General features: G+C 35.2%; 1 protein-coding gene across 3 annotated transcripts in view; it reads left to right on the top strand.

Annotated features, from left to right (window-relative positions):
• The first annotated feature begins 235 nt into the window (after positions 1–235).
• The window catches only part of LOC105053124 (pantothenate kinase 1), a 29,990-nt gene continuing 14,054 nt past the window's right edge, over positions 236–16,171 (top strand). Inside the window, exons 1-8 of one of the 3 annotated variants that reach the window (XM_010934169.4) lie at positions 236–751; positions 850–1,017; positions 3,912–3,952; positions 8,219–8,335; positions 13,297–13,416; positions 13,534–13,628; positions 13,716–13,809; positions 14,665–14,796. In XM_010934169.4, coding sequence (XP_010932471.1) covers positions 622–751; positions 850–1,017; positions 3,912–3,952; positions 8,219–8,335; positions 13,297–13,416; positions 13,534–13,628; positions 13,716–13,809; positions 14,665–14,796 — 897 coding nt within the window. In that variant the 5' untranslated portion in view covers positions 236–621. Of the gene's footprint in view, positions 752–849; positions 1,018–1,393; positions 1,562–3,911; positions 3,953–8,218; positions 8,336–13,296; positions 13,417–13,533; positions 13,629–13,715; positions 13,810–14,664; positions 14,797–16,171 lie in introns of those variants that run through there. The other 2 variants (XR_833419.4, XR_002165655.2) reach the window with 2 other exon arrangements.

The raw sequence follows: 16,171 nt of genomic DNA, 5'->3' as shown, positions 1-16,171 counted from the left end.
ATTTACCACAGGATATGTGCGCAATATATGGTGGTTTCACTAATTCATGAATATCTTAAAATTGATCTAACTAGTGAAATTTACCATATCGATGACTATTTATACCAGCACAAACTAAGATCTCTTGCCCATGCCAAGACAAGTCAGAAAGGCAATAAATAGAAAGATAAAAGTCAACAACATCTAAAATTACCAAAAAAGGCACCTATTTACCAACCCCGGGCATATCCTCTGCTTGTCCCAGTCGGCACCAACCAAACCCTGTCAGTACCTATCAGCTGATCGGATCGTGCAGTATGTTCTTCGTCCAACGCTGCTTCCGCGTGCCGTCCGCCATCTTTTACTGCACCAACCCCCCTCCTCCAACTGTTTCAGTTTTTGAGCGCATCCCCAAAGGATGAGTCCAAGTTGTTTCATTCCTTTTCTTTAATTTTCCTTCTTTTCTTCCCCTCGTCGTCATCGCCCGTCAAAAACCCTCATCCATTCTTTCGCTTTCACCCTTTGATTGGGTCACTGCTGAACTCATCAAAGATCCAATCGCCTCCTAGAAGACGTAGATGAGATCCTTTCTTCCAGATGCTACCGGAAATTTGAGAAGTTTTTGATCTTGATCTCGCCGAGATGGAGTCTCCTCACGTGAAGCTGGAGCTCAGCGGGGCAGAAATCTTTGGGAATCTCGATGAGCGAAACCCTCCAGTTCGTCTCCCCAATCAGCCATCTGATGCCTCTCTGCTAGCACTCGACATTGGAGGTATGCACCACCATTTCTGCGATTAATTTGTAGCATCCGAAGTTCTAAATTTGGGTTTTTTTTGTTCTAACTGGAAATTGATGGTTGGGTAATTCTAGGAACTTTAATCAAATTAGTTTATTTTTCGGACGGCAATGAGGGTAATGAGCAGATTGGAAGTGGTAATGCAGCTCTTGGTGGCGAGTTACGTTTTGTGAAGTTTGAAAGGAGACGTCTTGATGATTGCTTGGAGTTCATTAAATCCAAGAAGCTTATTCATAGCAGCGGTATAATTCTTAACCATTTTGATCTGACATTCATTTTCTTGCTGTATTTCTGTTACCTTTACCATACAAAAACAAAAAAAGGACCGCTTCTGTGGTACAGTGGGATCGCCTATATGAATCACATTCATTTGTTATTCCTAACCAAGGACATAGTATCTCTGTCATGCTATGCATGATACGGCTGTACTTTATTAAAGATGTCTTAAATGCACAATCCAAATAATTTCATCACAATTCCAGTTAGGTGTTAAAAGAAGGGAAGCAATATTTAGTAATGGAGTGTTTTTTTGACTGTCTATATGAAGACCCTTTCAAATGTCTTTATATTTATATTTAAGGGTAGGGTCACCCTCATGGTGCAGCTATAGTTTTATAGCAATGACCCAATGGAAGGAAGCAAGAAGAACGTGACAAAGAAGAAGAAGAAGAAGAAGAAGGTGATACAAATTGTAGCTCTTAACTGTAGACCAACTACAGACATCTCCAAGCAACTCTTAAGCATGATGATATCATATGGCAAGGAGAAGGTGCAAGCCTTGTAATGGTATCAAATCAAAAACATAACGTTGATATGCTTTTCTCACTAATCGAAAATCTTATTTTCTGTAATTAGTGTTGCACTCTGATTGCATGCTAAAGAAAGTAACCATGGATCAAAACTCCTTTATTTACTAATAAAAATTAAACCAAGCTACCTCACCTGCAGTTTCAGGTTTTCATAATATGAAATGATACTGTTTCTTACTCTACTAGTGATGTGAGAGAGTATGTGAAAGATACAAAAGCATGTACGAACTTGGCAATCCATGATTTTTTTTAGAATTGCAAGTTCTAAATGGTACATTTTGATACATTATGTTTACTTAAGGCATATTGCATGCATATGTTTTTCTTTACATTCATGAATATGTGTAAATGTCGATCACTTTTTCAGCCTAATGGTCAACTGAGAATGTCCATAGCTTGCATGACTTAAACAAGTTAGTAGGCTGGCAAATTCATAGGAGGATTGGTCTCTTTGTGAATTAGCCAGTCTGCTGACCCTTTTAAGTCATTTGTTAGGAGGTTTCTTGTTAGAATGATTAAATCACAAATGAGTCTATTAGTCCAACAAGATATCCATCAGTGATTTTTGTTTAATATTAAGGCTTAACATGATCGGACAGAAAGTTCTTGATCTGGGTGTTCTACTGATATTTTCTTTATGATTTATCATACTTTATCATTAGTACTAATTAAGTTCAATTTGGGTTTTCAATTGTTTAAATACGTTCAATTACATTACCCTAATGATGCATGTATTGGTTTGACAATATAATTTTATTCCACAGAGCTGTATGCATGTGTGAAAAGAATGGGGTAACTTGATCGTTATAATTTTATGTGCATAAGTAATCTCCAAGTGACATATTGGACTTGCTTTCTCCAAGGGCTTATTTATAATCATATAATGACTTGAGAAGGAGGCAGGAAGTTTATCATGGGAGATAACAACGCTAGCAAACCGTAGGACTCTCCACCTCCTAACTTACAGTATCCATTGGATCTTATCAGATCTAGCTAGATCTTTACTTTCACTACGATAAGCTGGCTAACTTATAGTCTCCAAGTTATTGGCTCTTCCTCTTCTACCCTTATATCAAGAGAGAGTAGGAGAGAGTTTATGAGATAGTATTTCATGAGTGTACTTTGCACTTTATCATGAGTAATTACATCCACAAGCTCAAATCTCGTTAGGCAATATCACTCGAAACCTTTACATGTTTGTCCTCGATTGAAATACTCCTCCATATGCTAGTTGGATTACACTTTCTGATCATCAGATTTAGTCTTCGTGCATACATCTATTCTGTAAGAGATACTCCCATAATTATGTTCAACCACAAGATTTCCTGTGTTGCAATTGTGGTAGCACCACATAAAGATTTCATGCTAGAAAGACCTATGGATCTGCAATATGTCTACTGGTCTGTTTTAAGAATTTTCCAAAATTATAGCTTTTGCTTGATGGTTAACTGTTTTTGGGTAGGAGTTGATGGATTAACTGATAATATATGATAATGAATTCCCCTATGGGTTAAAGCTAAGGCTTATCGTATCGACTTGTACTGCCTTATACTGATCATTCCACACTGTAGCATTAAGGTATCAGGATGACATCAAGTTTTGGTTCAATATATGAGCCAAACTAATTTGTACTAATCCAAACTGAGCAGAGCCACCTTGCACTGCCTGGTACAGACTTGTGCCGACCTAGTCTCGGGTGGTATCATGGTTAGGAGTGAGAAAAAGTGTTGGAACCCTGTCTCGTTATGGGGTGCGTACCGTATTATATCGACTGTATCATACTGAACCAAAAATGTACAGGTATGGTTCTAGGTACAATTTTGTGAACCTTGGTTAAATCTACATCCCCTTTTTAATGACAAATCATTTATGATGGTTTCCTATTAAGTGAGATGATATGTTCTCTGAATGGGACCAAGTTGTTCTTATTGCATGTTGAACCCGACCAATAATCATAATTATATAGAAGATGTCCTCTGTACCGATGGCCAAGTAGAGCAGGGTCACAAATTTTTAACATGTTGGTGTACTTTGTCTCTCACTTCGTTAACCTTTAAGCTTGCCTTCGTCGTAGTCATACCTAATCAAACTTCATGAGAAACTTCACATATTGTCCTTAAGATGTTGTAATACCTTTATTGCCCGTCTCTAAGTCTGATAAAATTTTTTCATTATTGACTTTCTATGATCATACCATTTGTGTACAGAAGAACTATAGCATGCATATGCTTTTTTTTTTTCAATTTTCATGTTTGTTTTATTTTTTTTTCTTTGATTGCTAATCCCAAATATGCTTTGCTTAAAATTTCCAATACTTAATTTGGCAGGAATTGTTACTGGTCTATCTGATGGGCATTTGACAATAAAGGTACGGATCTTCTTGTGTTTTCTTTTACATGGATGTTGGTTTGCTTTCATACATATAGAATAGGACTATAAATGTTTATGAGATGTTTGGTGTAACACCCTAACCATGATTATAAAACAACCAGCACCTAACTATAACCTCTGTCAGTTATCAAGTAATTGTGCTTTGAGGTGTAAACCCTCATAAATCATCTGGTAATGCTCCTTCCATGCATAACCTGATTACTTTTTAGGCTTCCTATTTTTAGAAGTTTTAGATATTATATGGAAAATAAATTTAAATGAAGTGTCCAAACTCATCAATTCTTAAAATATCTTTTCTAGGAAATAAGTGTTCCTAAAGATTTGCATTCAATGCATAATATGTGATTACATACTTTATGACGAACATATAATAATGCTTGTATATCCATGTTTACTTAAAGAAGAGATCTTCAGCAATTAATTGGGTGCTTCAGTCTTAATCTTAATCAGGATATATTTAACAATGCTATCTGCATTATAATCGAGTTATAAATCATAGTGTGGGCCAAATCAGATTGGATAACGGATCAAGTTGCAGACAAGTCGCTAAGTATTTGATGGTGTTGAATTTGCTAAGTGATATTTTGTCAGAAATCTTGGTATTAAATGCATTATATTCTCTTTAAGAAGTTATTTTATAATAATTATTCTATCCTATCTTTTTTAGTCTATAGATAAACAAGATCTGGTCTTTGTAATATTTAGTGTGCTCTTGTGCTTCCGTGACAAACATGTGAAGAGGGTGAGAAATTGGGATTAGACAATCGGCAAGAAGTACTACTGCAAGGTGTATCCCGAAGGTTCCTCTTTTGAAGTGAAATCTTTACCATCTTAATTTGTTTTTTAAACGTTTAAATATATATATTCTTTTGTGAAACTAAGTAGGTTTTATAATAAATGGTGGAAAACAGTCCCCAAAACCAAATTTAAGTCATCTTGAGCAGTAATGGAACTAGAGGATTTGATTCAGGTCAATTCCACCTGTGGTTGGGTGAGATATATGCTTTATCACTCAACATGCTGGGATTGGGCAGTCAGGGCATGGTTCGGCTGGACACCACCTGTCCTGTTTGAGGGTTATGGTACATGATAGCCAGTCGGCCCAGTCCATATAGTGTTGACTGGAGACCAGTATTTCGGACCTTGACTAGATGTGTCTTCTAGCATAAGTTTACTCCACCTTTAGACGTTGCTATCTTGACTCTAACTTAGTGTCTATGCTTCTCAATATCTTTTTTGTGAATGTGATGCTTTAGAAACCTCATCGACTTGTTAGTGCCTTTAGTATCGCTTTTGGCCACCATAATGATTTTCACATATATGCATAGAATAACTAGATTGAAAGAGATGCACTTAATAAATATATGGCAATTGAGATAAATGTTGTGAAGTCCATGTTGTACGGACAGTTAATTGAATATACCAAGCCATGATTTATAGGCTACCTAGCCATAGATCAAATTTTTTTCAGCTGCAGACCTCTTCTTCTTTTCTTGATATGTGAACTCAATAGTTTGCTCCATCTAGAGCTATTAGTTTGTTGCAATGGTAAAGGCTTGGGCTGACAAGTGAAATGGCATGTGTTCGAAACTTCGAGCAACCACTTTATATATATGTATATAAAAGCCCAGAGGTTAGGTCTATTCCTAGCCCACCCCTTCCAAGGCCTTGGATTGCCAAGACCATAACTGGGATGACCCTTATAGGAGGAACAAATTTATTGCATGAATGGTGGAATTCTTAAGTCGAAACATGTTTTCCTTTGGAAAGAGGTGTTAGTTTTCATGTTGTGTTCATAAGAAAATGTCTAAAACGTAAGCTTAATAGTAGATGTTGGAGATAAGGTGTATGAAATGATAATTAACTAGACGTTTTGTAATGAAAGGAAACACACTTGGAGGTTGAATGAACAGTGCACACATGTTTGGCTTTTTATATTTTGCGTAAAAAATTTCAAATGCAAAGATTTTTGAAGGATGTATTTCGAGGTAAGGAGAAGGCTATTTCTTCCTTTGCTTGATATAGATGTTGAGTGGATCCCTTTCAAGAAGCTCAACCAAGATATGATGTGGAGAATAATCATTCTTCGGACATATTCTAGCATAGGTTCTTCATCAACTGCTCTCGTGCAATCCCACATGGATTCTTTTGAACCCAGACAAATAGCTAAAATGCATGATCAAGAAAGGTAACTTTTGTGCAAAAAATAGGATAGCAATTTTAAGCTTCTCTTGTATATAAAAATATATTAAAAATATAAACTTGGTGGAAGAGATTATTGACTTACCTTCCTTTGGACCTAGGGGCATGGCTAAGTGGCTATAATGTTCTTCATAGATGATTGTTGAACCTTAATCGCCATCTTGTTTTCTAAACATAAAATAGAAAATTGATAAAACATCAACCATTTAAAGTACATTGATCAACATTGCCTTTTACAAGCAAATCATCTTTTAGTCACAAATGTGTCAAAACTTTTAGTTCCAACCAAGTAGTTGGTTCACCTTTTCTTTTCTTTATGTTGACTTCATTTAATATTACATGGTGTCATGATTGATTATATTCATTATATTATGCTTATTTTTGTAACACTTGGTTGACTTTAGTAATTTGGTCAGTTTGATCGGCTCCACCCCCTGCTTGATTTTGGAAGTTTCACCAATTCTTTTTCTTGCACCAGCATTTTGCTCTAATCAAGAATCATTTGGTCGCATCACCAATTCTCTAATAGTCACCATAAGAATCTTGCATTTGCCCTTAAACCATTTGAGAAGACAGCATCTGTTTTTCTCAGAATTTATTCAGTAGCTTCTCCACATTTTGGTTATGAAGATCATTCCCCCATACTCCCTCCTAGCTATTTGGGAAACTAAAACTGAATGGTGAATTGTAGACATATTAAATTGTCTATATATTAAGCTTGTAGAATTCTGTCTGCGAGGTTAACTCCAACTCCAAATTAATTTGGATTACACAGAAGATATGATAATAAGTCCAAGCTGCTTTGCATCTGAGCTCAAGTCAATAGATATTATGATTGACTAATTGAGTAAACTTGTTGGTTTGCATATTGGAATTGGGAAGTTTGCCTAGATTTGTCGGGTCCATGCTCAAGAAAAAACTAAATGAGATTTTGTGGGGCTTTGCTTGACGTTAGCCTACAAATGGATCTCCTTTAACCATTATTTGGTTTCCTTTAGTAGTATTAATTGTTTTCCAATCCCACATAGTCGTAAAGAAGACTTGACCATAATTGTATTAGAATTAATGTTTCATTCCTTTTATATAATTATTAATTAATTGTACATTCAGACTGTTTGTATTAGTAGTATTTAACATTATATTGCATCTGCAGAGTTACATGATAATTTTAAGATATATAATTTTCCATAAAAATTCACATGTATAATCATCAAACGACATATTCAATTATTAGAATTCAGTTAAAAAAAATTAGATAACATGCTCAATATATGGCCATTAGTAATGGTTGATAGAATATTGAATGATATTTAATGGACTCATGATTGATCTCCGTGGTGGTTGGATCCTCTATAAACAAAGCATGTAGTTATTCTGTCCCTTAAATGGAAGATAATATGTAGTAAATTAAACTATCTCGGGATCTTAACAGCAAATTGCAGTCGGACATAAGCATTTTTCATGTCATGATAAAAAGGTTAATTTTTACCAAACTTCAGAGTTTAGACAATTCATGTCTTATCAAATACATTTATAATAAACATTTCTTTAATTTCTTTTTTTGGGTAACAAACTTTTGCGTTTTGCGCTAGTTTACTGAAAAGTGAAAACATATTGACTTGTATGAAGCTGCATCTTGGATGAACATGTGCTAGATTGTTTAGGTCATTATAGCTGGTTATTTTTACTTCCAACCACTTTGGAAGTCCAATGTTTCAAGGAAAATAAATGTGGAGAAGAAGTTGTGGATGATTTATAGTTCATTGTTGTTATGAATTTCTCATAAATGACAACTATGATACTCTGCTCTATGTGTTTGAATTTGAGCTGATCAAAACCAGATATGTTTAGTGACTTTCTGAATTATTTTAAATTAAATAATTATTTTTGGTGCTTTGTGTGTACTTAATTCTGCAATGATGCATAGCTTCAGAATCCAGACTTTAAAAGATCTTTAATACTACTTCATTCTCTAGCAGTAAAAAGCTTTGAATTATCAGTCTTCCTTTCCAACTAATCTGTTGTTATAGTGCTTGACTAGGCCACAGGTGGAGGGGCATATAAATTTACTGATGTGTTTAAAGAAAAGCTAGGTGTTTCTCTTGATAAGCTGGATGAGATGGATGGTGTTGTAGCTGGAGCAAACCTTTTGCTGAAGGTTTAATCCTGAAACTGTTCTCTTCTGGACTGTTTATTTTGGATGGCATAGTCATAAGGTTGGCTTAGCTTTTGTACAGTCACAAAATGGCCTAGTCTCTGTAAATAAATTGTATATCATATATGGGATAATATATCAGCGTTTGCAGGCTGCATACCCGTTTTAAAAGTTATTCATCAAGTAATGTTAGACAAAATGCAGACAAGATAATTTAACCAAATTAGAACTGATAAAGTTATTCATACTTTACTTTCCTAATAACGTGCTGCTTATGATGTTGTTTTCTGCCATAGCATTTTGCATCATCTGATGCGTTTCTTCAAATAATAATTTCCCAGAGCTTGTTTCTTGATGTTTGAGTCAATAGGCAGAACTGTAGCCATCCACATGGAAAGCAATGTAAAAGATTCAATGGTTATCCAATCATCATCTGCTACAGGATGCAATGTACATCAGTCTATGTTATAGTTAGTCATCTCCCACAATGCTTGGAACAAACAAGGTTCTGAAACTAAAGCAGGCCTATCTCACTTCCATCGAGGACTACCTTCAGACTTAGTTCATTTCTTGATCTAGCAGTTCAGTGTGAAAAACGTCTATCTACTATAAGTATAACAAAAGCGAAAACTGAATCTTTGTGGAATTGGGAAGGATCCTTTCTTAGTATTTTCTATAGTTTTTTTTTCGTCCCTTTTCATCCCCCCTCCTCTTTTTCCCTCTTTGTTGCTGCAGGGGCAGGCAAAAGCTTTCTTTATTGACCTGGAGATGTCTTGTAATTCTCTTCATAATCGTGTTACCAGTGCCTCAAAAAATCATTTGAACTTGGAGTCTAGTCACTTTACCCCTCTCACTTTCATCGTCGCTATCTTTCATTCCCACTATAAGCAAAGCTGCCAAAGACTGAATGTTCTTCAAGTTAAAACAAACATGCACACTCATTTTCTGCAGAGACTTCCTTGTAAGTACTAATTCTAGCCATAACATTCTTCGAATTCAGAAGCATATTGCCATGCCATTCTTGACTAGTTATTTCTTCAATTATTTAAATATAATAAATTTTAGGCTAGATTGGATGGATTGCTGCACAATGCGACGAACATTCAGAAGATGTTCATAGTCAACAAGGCCAACAAGTTGATGTCACTGGAAGCTGTACGCAGTTAACCATCATTTGAATGAACTAGAAAATTCAGCTTCATTGGTGTATTAGTAGCTCTAGCATCAATCAAGTAGGCATAGGTAGTCATATCATGCCAAATGGAAGATGGACATGGCTAACCCTCGAGGAAAGGCACCATCTCAAGATTCAGTAAGCAATGAAGAGGGCCAAAGCCCATTCATATTGATATTATACATGATGCTTTGCATGGGCAAAAGATGTTGGTGTTATTACAATTAGTATTCAGAACTTCAATTTAGTGATTAGTTACTATTGTCAAGAATGACATGCCAAATGTACCTATTGGAGTCTACTGAGACCATATGTAGCTTGATGTAGGCAACAGACACTACTTGCATGATGTGGAACATAAACCTTGTAAGAAAATAATTATGAAGAAACATTCTTCATAATTACTTGATTGAGGACAACTCCAAATACAGCAACAGCCAAGACATTAAAAGTGATGATATCATCCATAAAGTGAACCTTTTGTAATTATGGAAGCCAAAATCTTGAGTGAAGCTTTCGATGACTCAAATATATGAGCTTTGTTGCATTCTGACAAAATTTCGTCGATCTTGTTTTTGCAAACCACTAGGCAAAGATGATTGGAACTTTCCTAGTTGGAAGGGAAAGAAAGACCCCAGACGTGTTTATATATTTTTGGTCTAGATTAAATGTGAATGTAATAAATTTACTTTTATATGAGAATTAGAGGAAATAGCTATTTTATATATGCTGGCAATTTTCTTTCTTATTCTCAGGACCATTTTTCTGTTGAATCTTGCTCTTATTTTAGGAAAAAATTAGTTCATGCCTAGTTTAGCACTAGGTTGGATCAGGAAAGACATTATGCCATCAAGGTTGTCTTTTGAATTGATTTTGGTGGCTTTCTTTTATTTGGATTCCTAGATATTGGAAACTTTCTATCTCCTATGATATTTCAGAGTATTTTGTTTCCTTCCTTTTCTTATTTCCTTCTTAGACAAAGACTAGAGTTCTGTTAGTTAAAATAAGAAATCCCATCACATAAGTCTTATTATGTGTAATCTTACTATGCATTTAGCTATAAAAGAAGAATAAGACAAGGGTGTAATCAATTTCAATGATTAATGAAAGAAGTTAAATTGTTTTCTCTATCCCTTCCCTGAGTTCCCTCTACATTTCTCTATTTATTCTTCATATTCTACTAATTATGATGTTAATTGTCTTCTATTCTCTGACATGTTTTTCTTTCTCTTCTACATTGCAATCAGATATTCAAACATAGTGAATTAATTCCTTCGCTTAAGTCAGTCCCGAACAAGGATCCGGTACTGTACCAGCCCTAGTAGGTACAGTATGTGGCATGCACTATATTGCCTACTATTATTGATATCATGTACTGGCTGACACAGCTTGGGCCAGAATCAGATGGTACCCCCTTAATACTGCATATTAAGATTTTCAGTTTATAGAAAAAGTTTAATATATTGATTTAAATGCTCAAATTGTCTTGTCTATGACAAAGCTTTTTATTTCTATTTGAAAAGTTTTTAAAAGAATTAAAACCTTAAACTTCTATTACATATGGAAGAACTATATCTTTGCCAGCTTTTAAAAATTAAAACATATATTAACTCTTAAGAATCAGTAATTATTTAACAATGACTGATGAACGTTATAATTGGATCCTCCCCAACTGGACAAAATATTCAAAACATAATGCTAACAAACATCATTTGCTTGAAGGGTGTGTTTTGTTGTTCAAACCAAAACTCAATTTTTTTTTTCTTGATTTTGATCCTGGATTTGTCCTTTAGGGCATGAATCCAAATAGAATCAACCTAAAACATAATCTGTACTAAGTTTCTCCAATTTCTTCCTAACCTATGGTCATATTTTTGAAAAAAAGATTGGACATAAAATAGTGTTGGAGGGGATTACCTATCTAGAAACAAGTTTCTAGCCTCCAAAATTTGATTATCCAGTGATCTGAGCTCCAAATATTCAAACTAATCTTGACGTAACCTTCCTGCTGCCTCTCCAAAACTCTCCTACCTTCAGATAGTGGAATAAAAAGAAAAGGTTCTTAATCAGCCCTGGTCTGGCTTGATCCTGTGACACATACCGGTCGGTACAGGACTAATACACTGGCTACCACAGTCCCCAGTCTCAAATATGATCGAAATTGACCCACCATCATGTAGATTTTGATCAATAGGGGTCCATCATATGCAGTTATGAAGAGCTCAAAGTTGTTCATCCATGGCAGCTTGCTACCCCGAATGCTAAAGTTCCACCCAACAGGATTGATTCTATTAATGGACACGAATGATTGCAAGGAAAGGAAATCAGATTTCAAATCTAGGAATTGGTCAAATACAAAGGGCATGCTGATTGCCTATTTAGGATAACAATATAATGGAACAAGAGAGCATTGTTACAATAAGTGGCAAGGGCAGCTTATAGAATGCATCTGTGGAAGCAACAACTCTCATATGAGATATCAGATTGGTTAAAGAATTAGAAATGCCCTAGGGTGAGGAATAGAACATCACTTATAGGCCACTCAAAGGATCCAAAGGGATAGAAGCAGGTATGAGTTTTTTGGATTAGGAGATATGTGAATCAATAAGTCAAGTGTGATGGTGGTCTGAACTGTATATTACATGATGTGTGATTGCATGCCATGCAGCTGTGAGGAGACTATTACTGTTGATATTGCTATATTGACCATGCTGACATGTAATCCATTCTTTTTTTTTTTCCTTATTTGCCTTTCTATGATTTAATGCTCAGTTTTTACAAAGAGTTTAATATATTGATTTAAATGCCAAATCATCTTATTTGTTTTGTGTTGAAGCTTTTGTTTTGCTATTTGACATTAAACAACTTTTATTATGCATTGGACAACTATAGTTGTCATCTACTAAGACCTATGACATCTATTAGCAACCGAGGACAAAAACTTCTTAACAGATGACTAATGAAGAATATGATTACTTAGGCCCCTACTCGAAAATACAGTTTAAAAAATTTACCCTAACAAACATCATTTACTCAAATTATCTTCAGACCTAAGCTAATTTTGGGTAAGGTTTTATTGTTCATAGTAAAATTTATAATTTTTTCAATTTTGGTCCTGAATTTGTGCTTTAGGTTATGAACCCAATGTTCATAGAAAATGATATCAACCTAAAACATGATTTGTATTAATTTTCTTCAAATTCTCCTTTCATTTAGGGCTGAATTTTTGAAAAAGTAAAGCAAGAAAATGTTTCGAACATTTTTAGTTGGAAAGCAATCAGACCAAGCTGTGTGAAAACCATCATGATTCAATGTGCAGAAGCAAAATTTGGTACCATTTGGCACCCTGCAGTATACAGGATACCTGGCAGACATGCATGTCCCATGCTAGTCCAGGCCAGAAGCTGTATGTGCAGGATGGCATGAACTTGCACAGTTGGCGCAAAAAACCATGCATCGCATCATGATGGTAATGATATGACAAATGAGAACAAACTGTACTACAATCTGACATATCATATACTATACTACTAGATCCAAGCAAGATGACAATAAATCTGATTTACATTGGAAAATATTGTACAATTCCTGTTTCTGTGCATTCATATTAGAACTGCTCAAGTCATGTAATATTTTGATGCAAATTTTGCTGAGCAGATTTTCAATGTTTCTTTAGAATGAGAATTGTTTATACCATATGATCTGGAATGCTTAGGGATCACTTATCCTCGAGGATGCTAGTATCTGGAATAGAACAAATTGGTAATATGTTACCTGTTGTTTTTGGCAGAAAATCCCTGGTGAATCCTTTACACACATGGATGGAAAAAGGACTCCTATAGAAATTAATCGAAAGAACTTATTTCCATATCTTCTTGTCAATATCGGTTCGGGTGTCAGCATAATAAAGGTAATTCTGCATGTTATGTAACATTTATTTGTAAAAAAGTCTACAAGCTCAAACTCATGAACCCTCTAAGATCTTGCAAGAAAGTTGTAATACATATAAATGGTATGTGCTGTGTAGGTTACTGGAAACAAGAAATTTGAACGGGTAACTGGGACGCATATTGGTGGTGGCACAATGTTTGGTCTAGCAAAACTTTTAACAGGTTGCACAAGGTAATGTTGCCAATCTATAATATGCTTCATGATATGTTTTTTTTTTTTTTTTTTTGGAATTCTTATACTTATTTTTATTTGTTTCAGTTATGATGAATTCTTGAAATTGAGTCAGCAAGGGGATAATCTTGTGCTCGATTTAATTGTGAAAGATATTTGCGGAGAATTAGCTTGCCAAAAGGTTCAATTCCATCCATCTAGTTGTAGTTTTATCTAACTAACAATCAGTTGATGATTTCATTTCATCAGTTGTTGATGGAACTACAACTGCACTCATAATAGGAGTTACAGTTGTGGGTACATTTTCTGCATGTAGCATATATTGCTTTATTTTGCTGAACTTCTTATTCTGTTATAATGCTAAACATGAGTAACTGTTGATTGCAGCAAGTCCACTAAACAAAGGCCACAATCTTTCTGTTTTTCAATTACATTCTTACAAATGCCTCATTCACAACATTTAAATAGTTTTTTCACTTAACCCACTGGTTCACAAATTAGTATGTACTTTCTGTTTCTGCACAATTTCTTATATTTCTCCAAATGAGTGCAAAATTGCAATCAAATTGATGCTTTGTCAAGTTGTGCAACAACTTTAAAAGTTTTTCCTGTCACTACCTTTTTCTGATGTTTTCTTGTTGTTTCGTGTTATGTTTCTTTGATAAAAGAGAAAATAAATATTGCTTTTTGAGTTTGCATTTGACATATTTTGTTGAGAAGGCATGTTTTAGCAACATGCTACGTGCCGACACTTCGTTAGAAACTACATTTGGAGCTTTATAATTGTTCTACTAATATCAATGGCATCTCATGAGTCATGTTTGATAAGGAAAAGCTGTCCGTGATGCCTTTGAGTGATTCCCTTCCCCCCCCCCCCCCCCCTCTTTTTTTTTTTTGGTAGAGGCAGAGCATTCATACCAATCTTGTGTGAATACATCCAGAAAGATCAGAAAACAAAATGACCTTATTGTCTTGGGATTTTCCCCTTTTCAATTTGGTTTTAGTAACTGAGTTTTATTTGTTTAAATTGTCTCAGCAAGGGCTTTCAGCATCAACCCTCGCCTCTAGCTTTGGAAAGGTGATAAATTCTAAAAGGAAGCTCTCAGATTACAGAGCTGAGGATCTTGCTACTACATTGTTGAGTGCTTTTACTTATAACATTGCACAAGTAAGTCAATCTACTGATTTTACTCATTCAAAGCAATAAAAAGAGGGGAACAAACTCTGAAGCAAACCTAGTGATATTAACAAGTAAAACGTGCTATATATATATATATATATATATATATATATATATATATATATATATATATATATATATATATATATATATATATATATATATATTTCATCTTACAATGTGAATATAATCACACAGTTTAAATTGTGCATCTCACTATCTTTATAAAGTTTCTGAACTGCCAATCTCAGTGCTGCTAGCTGTTATGGCATTTGTTTTGCTACCAAAAAGTAATCTTATATTTATCATAATTCTTATTGATCTACTTGTTAAGATTCTTTTGTGTTCCTCAAATTATTCACAGACATTTTCATAGTTTCTTTTGTTATTGCTTATGGACTAAAGATTTTTGACCAAACTATTAGAACCAACTTTGTGGTAACTTGAAGGGATAAAAACCTTCCGAAGAGTGCTCACTGATCTTTTGAAAAAAGAGATGTGATATTGGCCCCTTAAAATTAGAGGTGTAAGTAAGGGTAGAAGAATTGGAGAGACGAGCAAAAGCAAAAAATAAAAAGGAATAAATGGTTAGCACGAAAACACTGCATAGACTACTCATGTGGATTCCCCTGTTTCTCTTATTGTAAGCTTAGGGCAAGCACTTGAGTGTGTAGAGGACAAATGTTCCTTTAATGTCAGGGTCTGGCCACTTTAGGCAGTTAAAATCTAAGTTCAGCCAAGTCTAGGCTCAAAAATACCACTAAGGCCCAACTGCATGATGAAAATCTGAAGTAGCTTGCAGCTCATCAATTTGTTGATTATGGTCGATCTTTTACAAAGTAGCTCATTGCAGTGTGGTTTTTCTCCTTCCACCAGCAATTGTGACCCCTGGTTGTGTAAGTCGATACCTCAAACTCACTCTTATGAACTCTTAAGGAGGGGTCAGCTTTGCTAAATCCTTCTCAACCAAAGTCTTGTGAAAGAGGACATTAAGTCAGGTCAAGAATCTTGTAGTTATTTACTTTGTAATAACTAGAACCTCACCCAAAATGGGCCAGCCAAAAGGATACCATTTGGGGTTTGGTTAAGTACCCAAGACCTCCCAAACACAAACTTGATGTGGGATTAGACATTGGTTCGCATGAGTCCTCACACACACCTCCTCTTGATGTCCTCATGAGGGGAAGGATCCAGTCACAAACCCCACAACAGACTCATGGTTGGCCCTAGAAGGGTCCATGGTATAGTGTCCCCTTGCTGCATGTTGGTCGTGGGATGATTGGCTCTAATATCATTTGTGATGACTTAGAATCTTACAAAAGGGATAGCCTTGCAAGACCTCGATGCACACCCTAATGTGGGA

The sequence above is a fragment of the Elaeis guineensis genome, chromosome 10 (assembly GCF_000442705.2).
Source record: "Elaeis guineensis isolate ETL-2024a chromosome 10, EG11, whole genome shotgun sequence".
In the NCBI taxonomy this organism is placed as follows: Eukaryota; Viridiplantae; Streptophyta; class Magnoliopsida; order Arecales; family Arecaceae; genus Elaeis; species Elaeis guineensis.
This window is presented reverse-complemented; position numbering and strand designations above follow the sequence as displayed.